Raw genomic sequence first — 15,753 nt, 5'->3', positions numbered from 1 at the left:
GAACTGAACTGATCAAAATGGACCAATTTAGCAAACAAGAATACAGGATGCACAATTAAATCTGAATTTCAGATAATAATTTTCATTATTAAGTATGTAAAATGCAATATTTGGGAAATACTTCTCTAAAAACATACTCATGTTTATCTGAGACTCTAATTTAGCTGGGCATTCTACATTTTATCTGGAAACCCTAAAACTGACCTGTTCTTTACAGGAGGCTTTATGCTTGAAATTAAAAATTCATACCTCAGCAAAGTTTGTCCATTTCTACCTCTTATGGATTTTCATGGCCTCCTGCAAATAGCTGCCCTATTGTGAATGCCAAGAAAGTATTTATATACTATATATATATATTTTCTACAGTAAGAAGTTACAATTAAAACTCATCTGGAAGCTTTGCAAAATATTCATGTAAAGGAGGCTCTTCTAAAGCTTAGCATGTACATCAATGAAGTTAGAACATTTCCTCACACCACAGATAAAAATAAACTCAAAGTGGTTTAAGGACTTAAATATAATACATGACACCATAAAACTCCTAGAAGAGAACATAGGCAAATCATCCTCTGAAACAAATTGTACCAGTGTTTTCTTAGGTCAGTCTCCCAACACAAAAGAAATAAAAGTGAAAATAAGCAAATAGGACCTAATCAAACTTCCAAGGTTTTGCACAGCAAAGGAACCATCAACAATACGAAAATATAACTTATGGACTGGGAGAAATGTTTGTAAATGATACAGCCAACAAGGGATTAACTCCCAAATATACAAACAGCTTATACAGCTCAATATAAAAAATCCAAAAAACCCAATCAAAATATGGGAAGAAAACCTAAAGAGATATTTCTCCAGAGAAGACATACAGGTGGCCAACAGTCACATGGAAAGATGCTCAACATTGCTAATCATTAAAGAAATACAAATCGAAACTATAATCACACTGATCAGATTGGCTATCAAAAAGTCTACAAATAACACATTTGTAGAGGGTGTGAAGAAAAGAGAATCCTCCTCCACTATTGGTGGGAGTGTAAATTGGTCCACTATGGAAAACAGCATGAAGGTTCCTTAGAAAACTGAAAATAAGGTCACCATGTGATGCAGCAATCCCACCGCTGGCCATATATCTGGAAAAGATGAAAACTAATTTGGAAAGACACATACCCCCCAATATTCACAGCAGCACTATTTATAATAGCCAAGACATGGCAGCAACCTAAATGTCCATTGGCAGATGAATGATAAAGGAGATATGGTGTATGCATATATGTATAAAGTGGAATAGTACTCAGCCATAAAAAGAATTAAATAATGCCATTTGCAGCAACATGGGTGGACCTAGAGAGTGTCATATTGAGTGGAGTCAGCCAGAGAAAGACAAATAATATAATATCACTTATTTGTAGAATCTTACTCAGCGACTTCACTTTCAATTTTCACTTTCATGCATTGGAGAAGGAAATGGCAACTCACTCCAGTGTTCTTGCCTGGAGACTCCCGGGGACGGAGGAGCCTGGTGGGCTGCCATCTATAGGGTTGCACAGAGTTTGACATGACTGAAGTGACTTAGCAGCAGCAGCAGCAACAAATGATATAAATGAACTTATTTACCAAACAGGAACAGACTCATAGACATAGAAAGCAAATTTATGGCTACCAAATGGGAAAGGTGAGGGAGAGATAAATTGGGAGTTTAGGATTAACAGATACATACTACTATATATAAAATAGACAAACAACAGGATTTACTGTATAGCATAGGGAACTATATTCAATATCTTGTAATAAACTATAATGGAAAAGAACCTGAAAAAGAATATATATACTAGACCATTCAGGTATGACCTAAATCAAATCCCTTATGATTATACAGTGGAAGTGAGAAATAGATTTAAGGGCCTAGATCTGATAGAGTGCCTGATGAACTTTGGAATGAGGTTCGTGACATTGTACAGGAGACAGGGATCAAGACCATTCCCATGGAAAAGAAATGCAAAAAAGCAAAATGGCTGCCTGGGGAGGCCTTACAAATAGCTGTGAAAAAGAAGAGAAGCGAAAAGCAAAGGAGAAAAGGAAAGATATAAACATCTGAATGCAGGGTTCCAAAGAATAGCAAGAAGAGATAAGAAAGCCTTCTTCAGCGATCACTGTAAAGAAATAGAGGAAAACAACAGAATGGGAAAGACTAGGGATCTCTTCAAGAAAATCAGAGATACCAAAGGAACATTTCATGCAAAGATGGGCTCGATAAAGGACAGAAGAGATGGCAAGAATACACAGAAGAACCATACAAAAAAGATCTTCATGACCCAGATAATCACGATGGTGTGATCACTGACCTAGAGCCAGACATCCTGGAATGTGAAGTCAAGTGGGCCTTAGAAAGCATCACTACGAACAAAGCTAGTGGAGGTGATGGAATTCCAGTTGAGCTATTCCAAATCCTGAAAGATGATGCCGTGAAAGTTCTGCACTCAATATGCCAGCAAATTTGGAAAACTCAGCAGTGGCCACAGGACTGGAAAAGGTCAGTTTTCATTCCAATCCCAAAGAAAGGCAATGCCAAAGAATGCTCAAACTACCGCACAATTGCACTCATCTCACACGCTAGTAAAGTAATGCTCAAAATTCTCCAAGCCAGGCTTCAGCAATATGTGAACCGTGAACTTCCTGATGTTCAAGCTGGTTTTAGAAAAGGCAGAGGAATCAGAGATCAAATAGCCAACATCTGCTGGATCATGGAAAAAGCAAGAGAGTTCCAGAAAAACATCTATTTCTGCTTTATTGACTATGCCAAAGCCTTTGACTGTGTGGATCACAATAAACTGTGGACAATTCTGAAAGAGATGGGAATACCAGACCACCTGATCTGCCTCTTGAGAAATCTGTATGCAGGTCAGGAAGCAACAGTTAGAACTGGACATGGAACAACAGACTGGTTCCAAATAGGAAAGGAGTACGTCAAGGCTGTACACTGTCACCCTGCTTATTTAACTTATATGCAGAGTACATCATGAGAAACGCTGGACTGGAAGAAGCACAAGCTGGAATCCAGATTGCCGGGAGAAATATCAATAACCTCAGATATGCAGATGACACCACCCTTATGGCAGAAAGTGAAGAGGCACTAAAAAGCCTCTTGATCAAAGTGAAAGTGGAGAGTGAAAAAGTTGGCTTAAAGCTCAACATTCAGAAAACGAAGATCATGGCATCCAGTCCCACCACTTCATGGGAAATAGATGGGGAAACAGTGGAAACAGTGTCAGACTTTATTTTGGGGGGCTCCAAAATCACTGCAGATGGTGACTGCAGCCATGAAATTAAAAGACGCTTACTCCTTGGAAGAAAAGTTATGACCAACCTAGATAGCATATTGAAAAGCAGAGACATTACTTTGCCAACAAAGGTCTGTCTAGTCAAGGCTATGGTTTTTCCAGTAGTCATGTGTGGATGTGAAAGTTGGACTGTGAAGAAAGCTGAGCGCCAAAGAATTGATGCTTTTGAACTGTGGTGTTGGAGAAGGCTCCTGAGAGTCCCTTGGACTGCAAGGAGATCCAACCAGTCCATTCTGAAGGAGATCAGTCCTGGGATTTCTTTGGAAAGAATGATGCTAAAGCTGAAACTCCAGTACTTTGGCCCTCATGCGAAGAGTTGACTCACTGGAAAAGACTCTGATGCTGGGAGGGACTGGGGGCAAGAGGAGAAGGGGACGACAGAGGATGAGATGGCTGGATGGCCTCACTGACTCGATGGACGTGAGTCTGAGTGAACTCTGGGAGTTGGTGATGGACAGGGAGGCCTGGTGTGCTGCGATTCATGGGGTTGCAAAGAGTCAGACATGACTGAGCGACTGATCTGCTCTGATCTGATGTGTATATATATCTGAATTACTTTGCTGTACTAGAAACTAACACAACATTGTACATCAACTATACTTCAATTTTTTTTGAAAAAGGCTTCCTTCAGTGAATTCAATATGTCTATGTGTACATACGCATTTATGTACATCTCTTCTTGTTCCAGAAGAAGGACCTAAGGCGTTATAAAATCTATATACACAACCAACCTAGTAAGTGAATAAAGGGAGTAAAAATAAGAAATCAGGTTAGGGAAATTGGCGTCAGGAACAAAGCTAATAGATGGAACATGCATCATCAGGCTGATGGGCAGGGAGGTGGCACAGTCTGACTCTGGCCCTTTGTGCGGCTGATGTAAAGACAGCCTTTGTTGTGACACACTTCACAATGTCCAGAGAATAAAACAGACTGGGTGCTCAGGAATCACTCAGCTATTCTTGGTTTTGACCTGAGTAAGATCCTTTTAGAGGACAGAGTGCAATCTAGTGACTAATGTTCTTTCTAAGATCCTCTGAGTATAAATGCAGCAACTCGTTTCTAAAGTTTCAGTATTTGCCAGTGGCAGAATGCTCTAATGCGGTTCAGAGATGGCAATTCTTCAGATGTCAAAAGAGTACAACCCAGTTATGTGGCTCTCTCATGACTTATCTAAATGGTAATAATAATGATGATGGCAATGATAATGCTCAGACTAATGATGCCTACTAGGTATTGAACATCAGTTCTGTGCTAGGCAATTACATTTAACCTGCACAATAATCCTGCAAGATAATTACCTCTTTTATTTTTTTATCCAAGTGAAGAAATTGATGCTCAAAGTTATGTGCCCAGAGTTATGAAACCAGTAAATGGCAGAGCTCTGATGTGAACCCAAGTTTGTCTGATTCTAAAAGCCTGGCTCTGAGAATGAGAAAGGGTTTACATTTTTTGTATAGCTTAACACTAACATTAATTTCTCTTTTTTCCCCTCACTTAAGAAAAGTAATACCTGTTGATTTAGAAAATAGAAGATAATAAGAAAAGAAAGAAGAAAAACCACCCAAACTTTGATTACTCAAAAGAAATAAAGGTAATTTATGCTCCGTGTTGATGGGGGAACAGAGAGGATATACACCTGAAAGATAATAAGGAGTCACGAGAGAAGGAGCAAGACATTCCAAACTTTAAACCCACCCTTTGAAGTTTTCCTTTAAACTAACTTTACTTGTAAATTAGCTTTGGAAAATCTGGATTCTTGGTTGTGTTTTGCCAAAAACTGGCCCTGAGACCTTGTTGAGTCATTCTTCTGTATTCCTTCATTCCTAGCCATGGTTATTTTCTTCCTTACCTGGGAAATGAAGGGTTCCTTTTTTTCCTTACCTGGGAAATGAAGTGTTGGACTGCACGTTTCTCAAAGAGTTGCTCTTGGGGGTGTTAAAAACCCAGATGACTTGTCCTAACTCCAAATTGATCAATCTCTGGGAGAGGAGCCCAAGAATGTACATTTCACAAGATGCCCAAATAATTGCTGTTGTCTAATGACTAAGAAACATGGAGGCGGACAGTTCCTGTCTCAAGAGCCCTCAGGATCTGAAGATCTGAAACTCACCCTTAACGGGAGGAAATTACTTCACAAAAGGAGGTATTTTTACTGAGAAACAACCTTTCAGATTAGTCAACCTCAGCCCTTAGCATTAGCCTGCTGCCATACTTCACCTGTAGGCGCCCAGGTTGATGCAGCTTATCCCCAGGTTGTATCTGGACCGGATGAAGCCTGGCTGAATCTCCAGTGCTCGTGTGTAGGCCTCCACAGCCTCCTCGCTGCGGTCTCCATTTGCCAAGGTTGCCCCAAGACGGTTCCATAATGAATAGTCCTGATGAAAAAATTTGAGCTCTCTTACATGACTGAAGTGACTTAGCAGCAGCAGCAACAACAATTTGTACAAGCCACAATGACACAGTATTCCAGTAGTCCTGGTTGAAGGATGATAGCTAAAAATGTATCAGTGCTAATGGACAAGGACCATGACTGGTGAATTACTCAAAAATCTTTATTGACAACCCTCTGAAATGACTTTCATTCATTAAGGAGCAGCTACCATTTGATGCTATCAGGCAATTTGTGTTTCTATTTTAGGTCTCTTAAGTATTAACATCCACGGTAGCATATCATTAGTACTGATCACTTTAAACCACTGGATTCAGGGAAATAAAGTGTAGCAGAAATGCACAAAATGTAACCTGTGAAAACTTACTTTTAACAGAGAATCTTCTGGTTTCTTGCTATGCACTTACCTCTGGTCGAACAGTTAAGGCAGCATTAAACGCGTCTATTGCTCTATTAAATTCTCCACTCAGGTGGAACAGCACCCCCAAGCCTGTCTGCAGATCTGGGTCAATCACATCTCCATTTTGGTGGGCAGCTTCCAGGTATAATTCCTTCACTCCTTCCAGAACAGAGCTACAAGGAAAACAAATCAGATTTGTTGGCCAAATAGTCTGAATACAAATGATTTACTTTTCCCCATACCTAATTCTAAGGCTTTATAAAACCTGGGACATTGGTATTTATTGTAAGTTATTTATATGCCTGAAGCATTTGGCTTTGAAATATGGTATTCAGATAAACATCTAGGAGTGTCCACAAGTAGATCATGTGTCCGAAATTTGGTTCTGGTCTCTGATCAACCTTTTCAGTCAGTGCTGCTTTTCAGCAAAATGCTATCCTACACACCATCCTGAAATGCGTGGTTGGGGACCTGAGGCTTGTTAGTTGCCCCGAAGCTGACTGTGTACACGGATGTAATTTAACAAGAAGGATACCTATCAACTGGAGACTTAGACATCCTCCGGGTGAGTCCTGGAGATCCCTTCTTGCTCTTCACAAGGTATTTGTACTTTGGATTCTGCTTAATCCAGTTCTTTAAAGCTTCGCAAGCATCTTGCTGATGGCCGGTGTTAGTGTAACTCACAGCCAGAGCCATCAGAGCTTTCAAGTTGTTGGGCTGTAATTCTAAGCACCTGAAAGAAGAAAATGAAAGCCAATTTCAGAATTTTCTAGAGCCAGAGTTTGAACAGTTCTTTAGAAAAACTGAGGTCTTTATTGATTAAATGGTGCAAAGCATTGCTAAATTTCTAAGTCTCTGGAAAATAACCATATTTATCTACATGAAAATTGGGACCTCTGCCCATTTTTAAGAGTTACAACTCCAGTCTTATGAGTGCTAGATTTGGTGATTTTAATGAGATGGTTTAAAAACTGTAAAAAAAATGTGGCTAATCCCCTCACATAATTTGGTAGTAATTTATCTAATGGGAAGTAGGGAATATCATTATTTTAATGCTGCTCTTAGCAACTAAACAACTGCTATCAATATATTAAATGTATCTTATCCAAAAAGCAAACTGACTTGAAATAAATTTGGATGTTAAGATGTAAAAGATTGTACAGTGCTTTGTAAAGGAGAAGGAAATTCCCAGGGTTTCTAGACTACTAATGTGGGTTTAGGAGGCAGAGGCTCCCCCTCATGCTAACCCACCAGCCTCTGGCAAGGGCTTTTCAAACTTTGATGTGCATGAGAATCATCTGGGGATCTGGTAAAATGCAAATTCTGGTGCAGTAGGCCTTGGGGGCAGCCTGAGGCTGTGCAGGCCCGACAGGCTCCCAGGTGATGACAATGCTGGTAATCTGTGGGTAAGACTTTCATTAGCAAGCCCTCAGTTCAGTTCAGCTCAGCTGCTCAGTTGTGTCCCACTCTTTGCGACTCCATGGACTGCAGCATGCCAGGCCTCCCTGTCCATCACCAACTCCCGGAGTTTACTCAAACTCATGTCCATTGAGTTGGTGATGCCATCCAACCCTCTCATCCTCTGTCATCCCCTTCTTCCACCTTCAGTCTTTCCCAGCATCAGGGTCTTTTTTAATGAGTCAGTTCTTTGCATCAGGTGGCCAAAGTATTGGAGTTTCAGCTTCAGTATGAGTCCTTCCAATGAATATTTGGGACTGATTTCCTTTAGGATGGACTGGTTGGATCTCCTTGTAGTCCAAGGGACTCTCAAGAGTCTTCTCCAACACCACCGTTCAAAAGCATCAATTCTTCGGCGCTCAGCTTTCTTTATAGTACAACTCTCACAACCATATGTGACTACTAGAAAAACCATAGCTTTGACTAGATGGACCTTGTTGGCAAAGTAATGTCTCTGCTGTTGGTCATAACTTTTCTTCCAAGCAGCAAGCATCTTTTAATTTCATGGCTGCAATCACCATCTGCAGTGATTTTGGAGCCCTCCAAAAATAAAGTCTGACACTGTTTCCACTGTTTCCCCTATCTATTTGCCATGAAGTAATGGGACCAGATGCCATGATCTTAGTTTTCTGAATGTTGAGTTTTAAGCCAACTTTTTCACTCTCCTTTTTCACTTTCATTAAGAGGCTCTTTAGTTCTTCTTTGCTTTCTGCCGTAAGGGTGATGTCATCTGCATATCTGAGGTTATTGATATTTCTCCTGGCAATCTTGATTCTAGCTTGTGCTTCATCCAGTCTATCATTTCTCATGATGTACTCTGCATATAAGTTAAATAAGCAGGGTGACAATATACAGCCTTGATGTACTCCTTTCCTCATTTGGAACCAGTCTGTTGTTCCATGTCCAGTTCTAACTGTTGCTTCCTGACCTGCATATAGATTTCTCAAGAGGCAGGTCAGGTGGTCTGGTATTCCGATCTCTTCAAGAATTTTCCACAGTTTGTTGTGATCCACACAATCAAAAGTTTTGGCATAGTCAATGAAGCAGAAGTAGATATTTTTCTGGAACTCTCTTGTTTTTTTTTGATGATCCAACGGATGTTGGCAATTTGATCTCTGGTTCCTCTGCCTTTTCTAAATCCAGCTTGAACATCTGGAAGTTTATGGCTCACATACTGTTGAAACCTAGCTTTGAGAATTTTAAGCATTACTTTGCTAGCATGTGAAATGAGTGCAATTGTACAGTAGTTTGAACATTCTTTAGCATTGCTTTTCTTTGGGATTGGAATGAAAACTGACCTTTTCCAGTCCTGTGGCCACTGCTGAGTTTTCCAAATTTGCTGGCATATTGAGTGCAGCACTTTCACAGAGCCTCATCTTTTAGGATTTGAAATAGGTCAACTGGAATTTCATCACTTCCACTAGCTTTGTTCATAGTGATGCTTCCTAAGGCCCACTTGACTTTGCATGAAACTAAGGGCCACCCAAGACGGATGGGTCATGGTGGAGAGTTCTGACAAAATGTGGTTCACTGGAGAAGGGAATAGCAAACCAGTATTCTTGCCTTGAGAACCCCATGAATAGCATGAAAAGGCAAAAAGATAGGACACTGAAAGATGAACTCCCCAGGATGATAGGTGCCCAGTATGCTACTGGAGATCAGTGGAGAAATAACTCCGGAAATAATGAAAAGACGGAGTCAAAGCAGAAAAAACACCCAATTGTAGATGTGACTGGTGATGGAAATAAAGTCTGATGCTGTAAAGAGCAATATTGCACAGGAACCTGGACTGCTAGGTCCATGAATCAAGGCAGATTGAAAGTGGTCAAATGGGAGATGGCAGGAGTGAACATTAACATATTAGGAATCAGCGAACTAAAATGGACTGAAATGGGTGAATTTAACTCATATGACCATTACATCTACTACTGTGGGCAAGAATCCCTTAGAAGAAATGGAGTAGTCCTCATAGTCAACAAAAGAGTCCGAATCTTAAAAACGACAGAATGATCTCTGTTTACAAAGCAAAACATTTAATATCGCAGTAATCCAAGTCTATGCCCTGACCAATAATGCTGAAGAAGCTCAAATTGAATGGTTCTATGAAGACCTCCAAGACCTTTTAGAACTAACACCCCAAAAAGATGTCCTTTTCATTACAGGGGACTGGAATGCAAAAGTAGGAAGCTAAGAAATACCTGGAGTAATGGGCAAATTTGGCTTTAGAGTATAGAATGAAGCAGGGCAAAGGCTAACAGAGTTTTGCAAAGAGAATGTACTGGTCATAGCAAACACCCTCTTCCAACAACACAAGAGAAGACTCTATACCTGGACATCACCAAATGGTCAATACTGAAATCTGATTGATCATATTCTTTGCAGCCAAAGATGGAGAAGCTCTATACACTCAGCAAAAACAAGACCAGGAGCTGACTGTGGCTCAGATCATGAACTCCTTATTCCCAAATTCAGACTTAAATTGAAGAAAGTAGGGAAAACTATTCAGATAAGACCTAAATCAAATCCCTTATGATTATACAGTAGAAGTGACAAATAGATTCAAGGGATTAGATCTGATAGACAGAGTGCCTGAAGAACTATGGACTGAGGTTCATGAAATTGTACAGGAGTCAGGGATTAAGACCATCTCTAAAAAAAGAAATGCAAAAAGGCAAAATGGTTGTTTGAGTAGGCCTTACCAACAGCTATGAAAAGGAGAGAAGTGAAAGGCAAAGGAGAAAAGGAAAGATATACCAATTTTAATGCAGAGTTCCAAAGAACAGGAAGGAGAGATTAAAAAAAGCCTTCCTCAGTGATTAATCCAAAGAAATAGAGGAAAACAATAGAATGGGAAAGACTAGAGATCTCTTCAAGAAAATGAGAGATACCAAGGGAATGTTTCATGCAAAGATGGGTACAATAAAGGACAGAAGTGGTATGGACCTAACAGAAACAGAAGATATGGCAAGAATACACAGAACTATACAAAAAAGATCTTAATGACCCATATAACCACGAGGCTGTGATCACTCACCTAGAGCCAGAAATCTCGGAGTGTGAAGTCAAGTGGGCCGCAGGAAGCATCACTGCAAACAATGCTAGTGGAGGTGATGGAATCCCAGTTGAGCAAGTCCTCACAGTACCTATATCAGTTGTTTAGGAACTGATAATGTATAACAAATGTGTGTGTGTGTGTGTGTGTGTGCGCGCGTGTATTTACTTATTTATAAAGAGTAGGGAAAGTGACGGAAAAGGCAATGGCACCCCACTCCAGTACTCTTGCCTGGAAAATCCCATGGATGGAGGAGCCTGGAAGGCTGCAGTTCATGGGGTCGCTAAGAGTCGGACACGACTGAGCGACTTCACTTTCACTTTTCACTTTCACGCATTGGAGAAGGAAATGGCAACCCACTCCAGTGTTCTTGCCTGGAGAATCCCAGGGACGGGGGAGCCTGGTGGGCTTCCGTCTATGGGGTCGCACAGAGTCGGACACAACTGAAGCAACTTAGCAGCAGCAGCAGGGAAAGTGAAAGTCTATTTGGGAGGGGCTGTTTTTCCATGGTTTAAATAGGGGCGCTAATCAAGTATCGCGTGATGCTATTCCCACCCAGTGAAGCCTAGAATTTTAGTCAGGGGGTCAGGATGATGAAACTATCTCAGCAGATTCTTCGTAGACACTTGGAGTTAACATTATGCTGACATTATTCTGAGTATGTTCTTCCTGAAGAAAACTTTCAGATGCTGCAGAAGGCTAGAAAACTAAAAAGAACTATTGATTCAGTGAATCTATTTTATGACTGCTTTTGACATAGACTCTTGTGCCAATGAAGGTCAATTTGTAGATGGTAAAACATTGTGATTTAGGAACATTTTTTCTTCATACATTGTTTTCCAGAGCTAAATGTAAATAATATCTGGTGTCTTGGTACTGATCTTGGTCAAATTCTGTACTTAAGGGTCAAAAGACAAATCTGAAACAGCAAGAAGTCCTTTAACAAGTGTCCACCTGGCCCGTGATTTTGTGCCTAGTTTTATCTACCTCTGGAGGGCGACAATAGCTGCTTGTTCATTTTCATTCTCTGCCTGGGTTATCCCGAGGAACTGCCATGCCTACAAAAAAAAAAAAAAAAAAACAAACAATGACTGATGTCAACGTTGCAAGAGGAAGCAGAGTCAATCATGTACTTTAGCTGGTTTGTTTACATGTGACAATTCCCTCTCTGTGGAGCACCCTGACTTGGATGTGGGTCTTGTAAAGAGAGAAACATTACAACATCACCTGCATTTCTTTATTCAAATTCTTTTGTGGCATCCAGGTCAAGAGTTGCTGTCATTAGTTACAAACTCTAAGTATCCTCTCCTGTGGCCCATAGAACCTCTTGAGTCTGTCTCTGAGGTTTCATGATATTAGGTATCTTAGAACCAAAAGATAAATTTATAAAAGTATGCATTTATCAGGAAAAGAGGTAGAAAAATAATTTAGAAATATAAGTAGTTAAAAGTTTACAATAAAGAATCTCAAGATGTACACAATAGAAGTAGTTTGCATAAATGAAAGTCAAGTAGTTACTATAAGAGGTAACGGGAAATTTAGGAACTAGGGGAAAAAACCTCTCCCCGGTCACACGTATTCACCACAATACAATAGCTAAAAAGCATAAAACACATATAAAATGCAATATAATATACATATAATTTTATAGCTTACATTTACACTTTGTATTACATTGTTAATTCTTTTATGTTTTTATAAAATCCCCTTCAAAATCTATAATTTTGAATTTCCTTTGTTAAATGGATATCCCATTATTCCCACAACTAATCCCCTTACTGCTCTCTGTTGTTTCTAGTCCTTTGCTAAAGTCAATAATGTAAAGAATATCTTCAAATAGATAATGTTTTTCACATCTGGAATGAAAGTTTTTAATATAAAAGATTTCCACTCATATACTTTTAAGGAGAGTAATTCGCACACCATTACAAGCACAATGTACATCAACAAAACCTCTCATTACACACATTGTCCTCAGATTTGCCTGAGGTGTATCAGTTGTAGGGATTTAAAAAGGCTTGCATAACCCACCCCCACCTTTGAAAATCAATGCTATGAACATTTTAAAACAAAACTCTATCAAAACATATAGCGTCATCTTGTGTGCATGCTGTCCAGTAAGTCGCTTCAGTTGTGTCTGACTCTTTGTGACCCTATGGACTGTAGCCCGCCAGGCTGCTCCGTCCATGGGATTTCCTTGGCAAGAATATTGGAGTGGGTTACCACACCCTCTTCTGGGATCTTCCTGACCCAAGGATGAACCTGGGTCTCATATCTCCTGAATTGGCAGACAGGTTCTTTACCACTAGCACTACCTGGGAAGCCCAGTGTCATCTTAAAGTGCTGAAAAAATTGTATCCATTTTTTCCCTCATGGGTTATTATTACACATATGATACAAATTCATAAAAAAGTACTGAGTATTTCCCTCCCAGAATATTGGGGACTCTTTTACATCTTTAAATATATTCAGAGCAGCTTCTATTTTGATTTCACCTTTCATACATCTTAGAATGCTTAAGATCGATGAAACAATCTTTTTCTGGGGGCGTCTTCCTAGCCTTTGGGTGCAGTAGCATTTTCACCATTCACAGACCATCAGTTATCTTAGCCTTGGGTCTCCATTGATTCAGAAGTCCTGGTCCTTATCTAGGATCCATTAGTTACCAAGTGTGCTGGTAACCATTAATTACCCAGGGCTGTTGTGACAAATGACATATTATGTATCAAAACACACAGCACTTAGAAATGTATGAGGGCATTATTTTGTTGAGGGGGTTGTAGTTTCTTATTAATGCAATGACTTTCTTTTCTAAATTGATTGATCTAAAAATTCCAATATTTTGTTTCAGAATTTCAACTCTCAATTCAGTCTCATTTCACTGTAAACATTTTGAGTAACAACATACTAGGGGCTTTAACTAGTAATTTATTTATTTGTTCTTTCTGTACAAACTCAGTACAACCAATAATAATGATGAGGACTAAATACTGACATGTCAGGCACTGAACTAAGCACTTTAATTTCTATGAATTTACTTAATCCTCACAGTACCCAATGAGACAGTTATAATTGTGATGTCCATTTTACATGTGAGGGAACCAAACCTTAGAGGGTTTAAACAGCTTGTCCCAGACCACATGGCTTACTGTGCTGCGCTGGTGGTATAGTGGTGAGATAGCTGCCTTCCAGATCACATGACTCTTGGCTAATAAATGGTAGAGCAGGAATTTGAATCACATGGTTAGGTAGCAGATCCCAGAGGCTTAACCACTATTCTCTACTGCCTTCTCAGCACTGTATACAAATTTCTGCAGTTCCTCTGGGAATATCCCCATATAAGATGTTTTCTGAAAATTATAAACTAAGAAGGAAGCCTTTATACCTGCCAGTATCTTATTACAGGCCTTGGCAAGTGGGAGACTTAGTGAACCAAGATAAAGCTGCAGAAGCCTCTTCGGTGGTTTCCCAGTCTCCATGTCGAAGAACCCTTCATGTCTCATAGAAAGGGGCTTGTCTTACATGCAAATCTGATCATGTCCCTCTCCCACAGTGGTTCCCCATGGCTTTCAACATGAAGTTCAACTCCTGGCTACTTCTTTGTGCCTCCTCTCTTGCCCCTGTCTCCTCCTCTCTTACCATGGATCCAATGTTTCCTGTCTCTCTGCCACCCATGAACCATTCCCTCTACGCAACAGCTGGACCTCCTTACAGTTTTTAATTATCTCTCCTTCAAAACTCAGCTTTGGATTCACTTGAAGGGCAAGGCTGGGTCAGAACCCTTGCTTTCTGCTCTCCCAGCATCCTGTGCACACTCTGACACCACATGTATTACACTGCACTGACTGATTTACTTGTCTTGCAGATAGATCACAAATCTGTCCTTTCAACTGGTCCATTTTTTCTCCAGCTGCTCAATCCTTTAGCCCATGCCTAGCACAGTTCTTGGGACATAATACATGCTGAATAAATGCTAAGTGAGTAAATCAAGGGTGGGATATGGTGTGGCTCTAGACCCAGATAAAACCATGCTCTGCCCCATGAAAACTACTGCTGAGCCTCCAGGTTGGCCGTTTTGGTGTTTCATTTCTTGTCCCCACCTTTTATTTTTGGGCACTGTCGACACTGCAGAGATGGTTAGATGGTTTTTGTAACTTACAAACATGTATCAGACTTAGCGAGGTTAACTCCTTTGGGAAACTTTATTTGATGAAAATGCCACCTAGTAGAGCTCTCTGTTACTCTCTGTCCCTTGTTGGCACATGAAGACCCTTTCTGAGCTTGGCAGGATGAAGGGAAATGATACCTCTGCATCTCCAGGGTCCTGAAGAATTGCTGCCTCCATGAACAGGATGGTGACTGGCAGGTCCCCTTCCTTCAGCCTTTTTAAGCCTTCTTCAAATGCTCCAGGCCAGTCTTTGAAGGGGTTTTCAGTATGAAAGTAATAACCCTATAACACAGAGAGGGGCCAACACAGATCCATTGATTTAACTCTTCATTGTTACATTCAATCAGTTCTTTCTGAATTTGAATTTAAGTAATTTTATTTATTTAATTAATTTCAATGAAATTTAAATTGCTATTTTTTTCCTTATTGTGACTGTAGTACATTTTCATGGTGTAAATGTTAGATATTATTTTGTTACTGAATAATATAAAAAGAAACAAAAAGATACCTGTAACGTTGCAACCTAAATATGATCACTGTTAATATTTTGGAGTTTGTTTTCCTTCTGATATTTCTTTTGTTCTTTTTGTTTCAGTCATTTACCCACAAGATTTTAAAAATATTGACTTTTAGGACAAACTTTTGCACAATGCTGCCATGCAGTCTCTTGAAATGTTAATACCACATACTGTACATCTGTTTATATACAGTTGCCCTTTGGATGTTACTATTGTAACATCTAGGATATTTTTTCACCTTCTACTCACCAAACCAGTTTTTATCCCATTGTGGGGCTGTATCTCTCCATTGAGAATGCATGTTTAAAAGTTATAGATTTTCTTTTGTTGCAAAAATTTAAATAATACAGATTATACAAATAACCTTCTAGTATTTTCTATGAGTATATAAGTTAAACAAGTCCATGCTATAAAAGCAAGGTTGTAGCTT

The 15,753-nt window shown here is 39.8% G+C and overlaps 1 protein-coding gene across 2 annotated transcripts in view; it reads right to left on the bottom strand.

Annotated features, from left to right (window-relative positions):
* PEX5L (peroxisomal biogenesis factor 5 like) overlaps positions 1 to 15,753 on the bottom strand; it is a 290,800-nt gene that overhangs the window by 7,654 nt on the left and 267,393 nt on the right. For both annotated transcript variants that reach the window (XM_055568977.1, XM_055568976.1), the window contains exons 8-12: positions 14,944 to 15,087; positions 11,625 to 11,695; positions 6,663 to 6,860; positions 6,135 to 6,300; positions 5,556 to 5,713 (exon numbers count right to left, since the gene is read on the bottom strand). In XM_055568977.1, coding sequence (XP_055424952.1) covers positions 5,556 to 5,713; positions 6,135 to 6,300; positions 6,663 to 6,860; positions 11,625 to 11,695; positions 14,944 to 15,087 — 737 coding nt within the window. The remainder of the gene's footprint in view (positions 1 to 5,555; positions 5,714 to 6,134; positions 6,301 to 6,662; positions 6,861 to 11,624; positions 11,696 to 14,943; positions 15,088 to 15,753) is intronic.

The sequence above is a fragment of the Bubalus kerabau genome, chromosome 2, assembly GCF_029407905.1.
Source record: "Bubalus kerabau isolate K-KA32 ecotype Philippines breed swamp buffalo chromosome 2, PCC_UOA_SB_1v2, whole genome shotgun sequence".
Lineage (NCBI taxonomy): Eukaryota > Metazoa > Chordata > Mammalia > Artiodactyla > Bovidae > Bubalus > Bubalus kerabau.
Note: the sequence above shows the minus strand (reverse complement) of the source record. Positions and strands in the feature narration are given on the sequence as shown.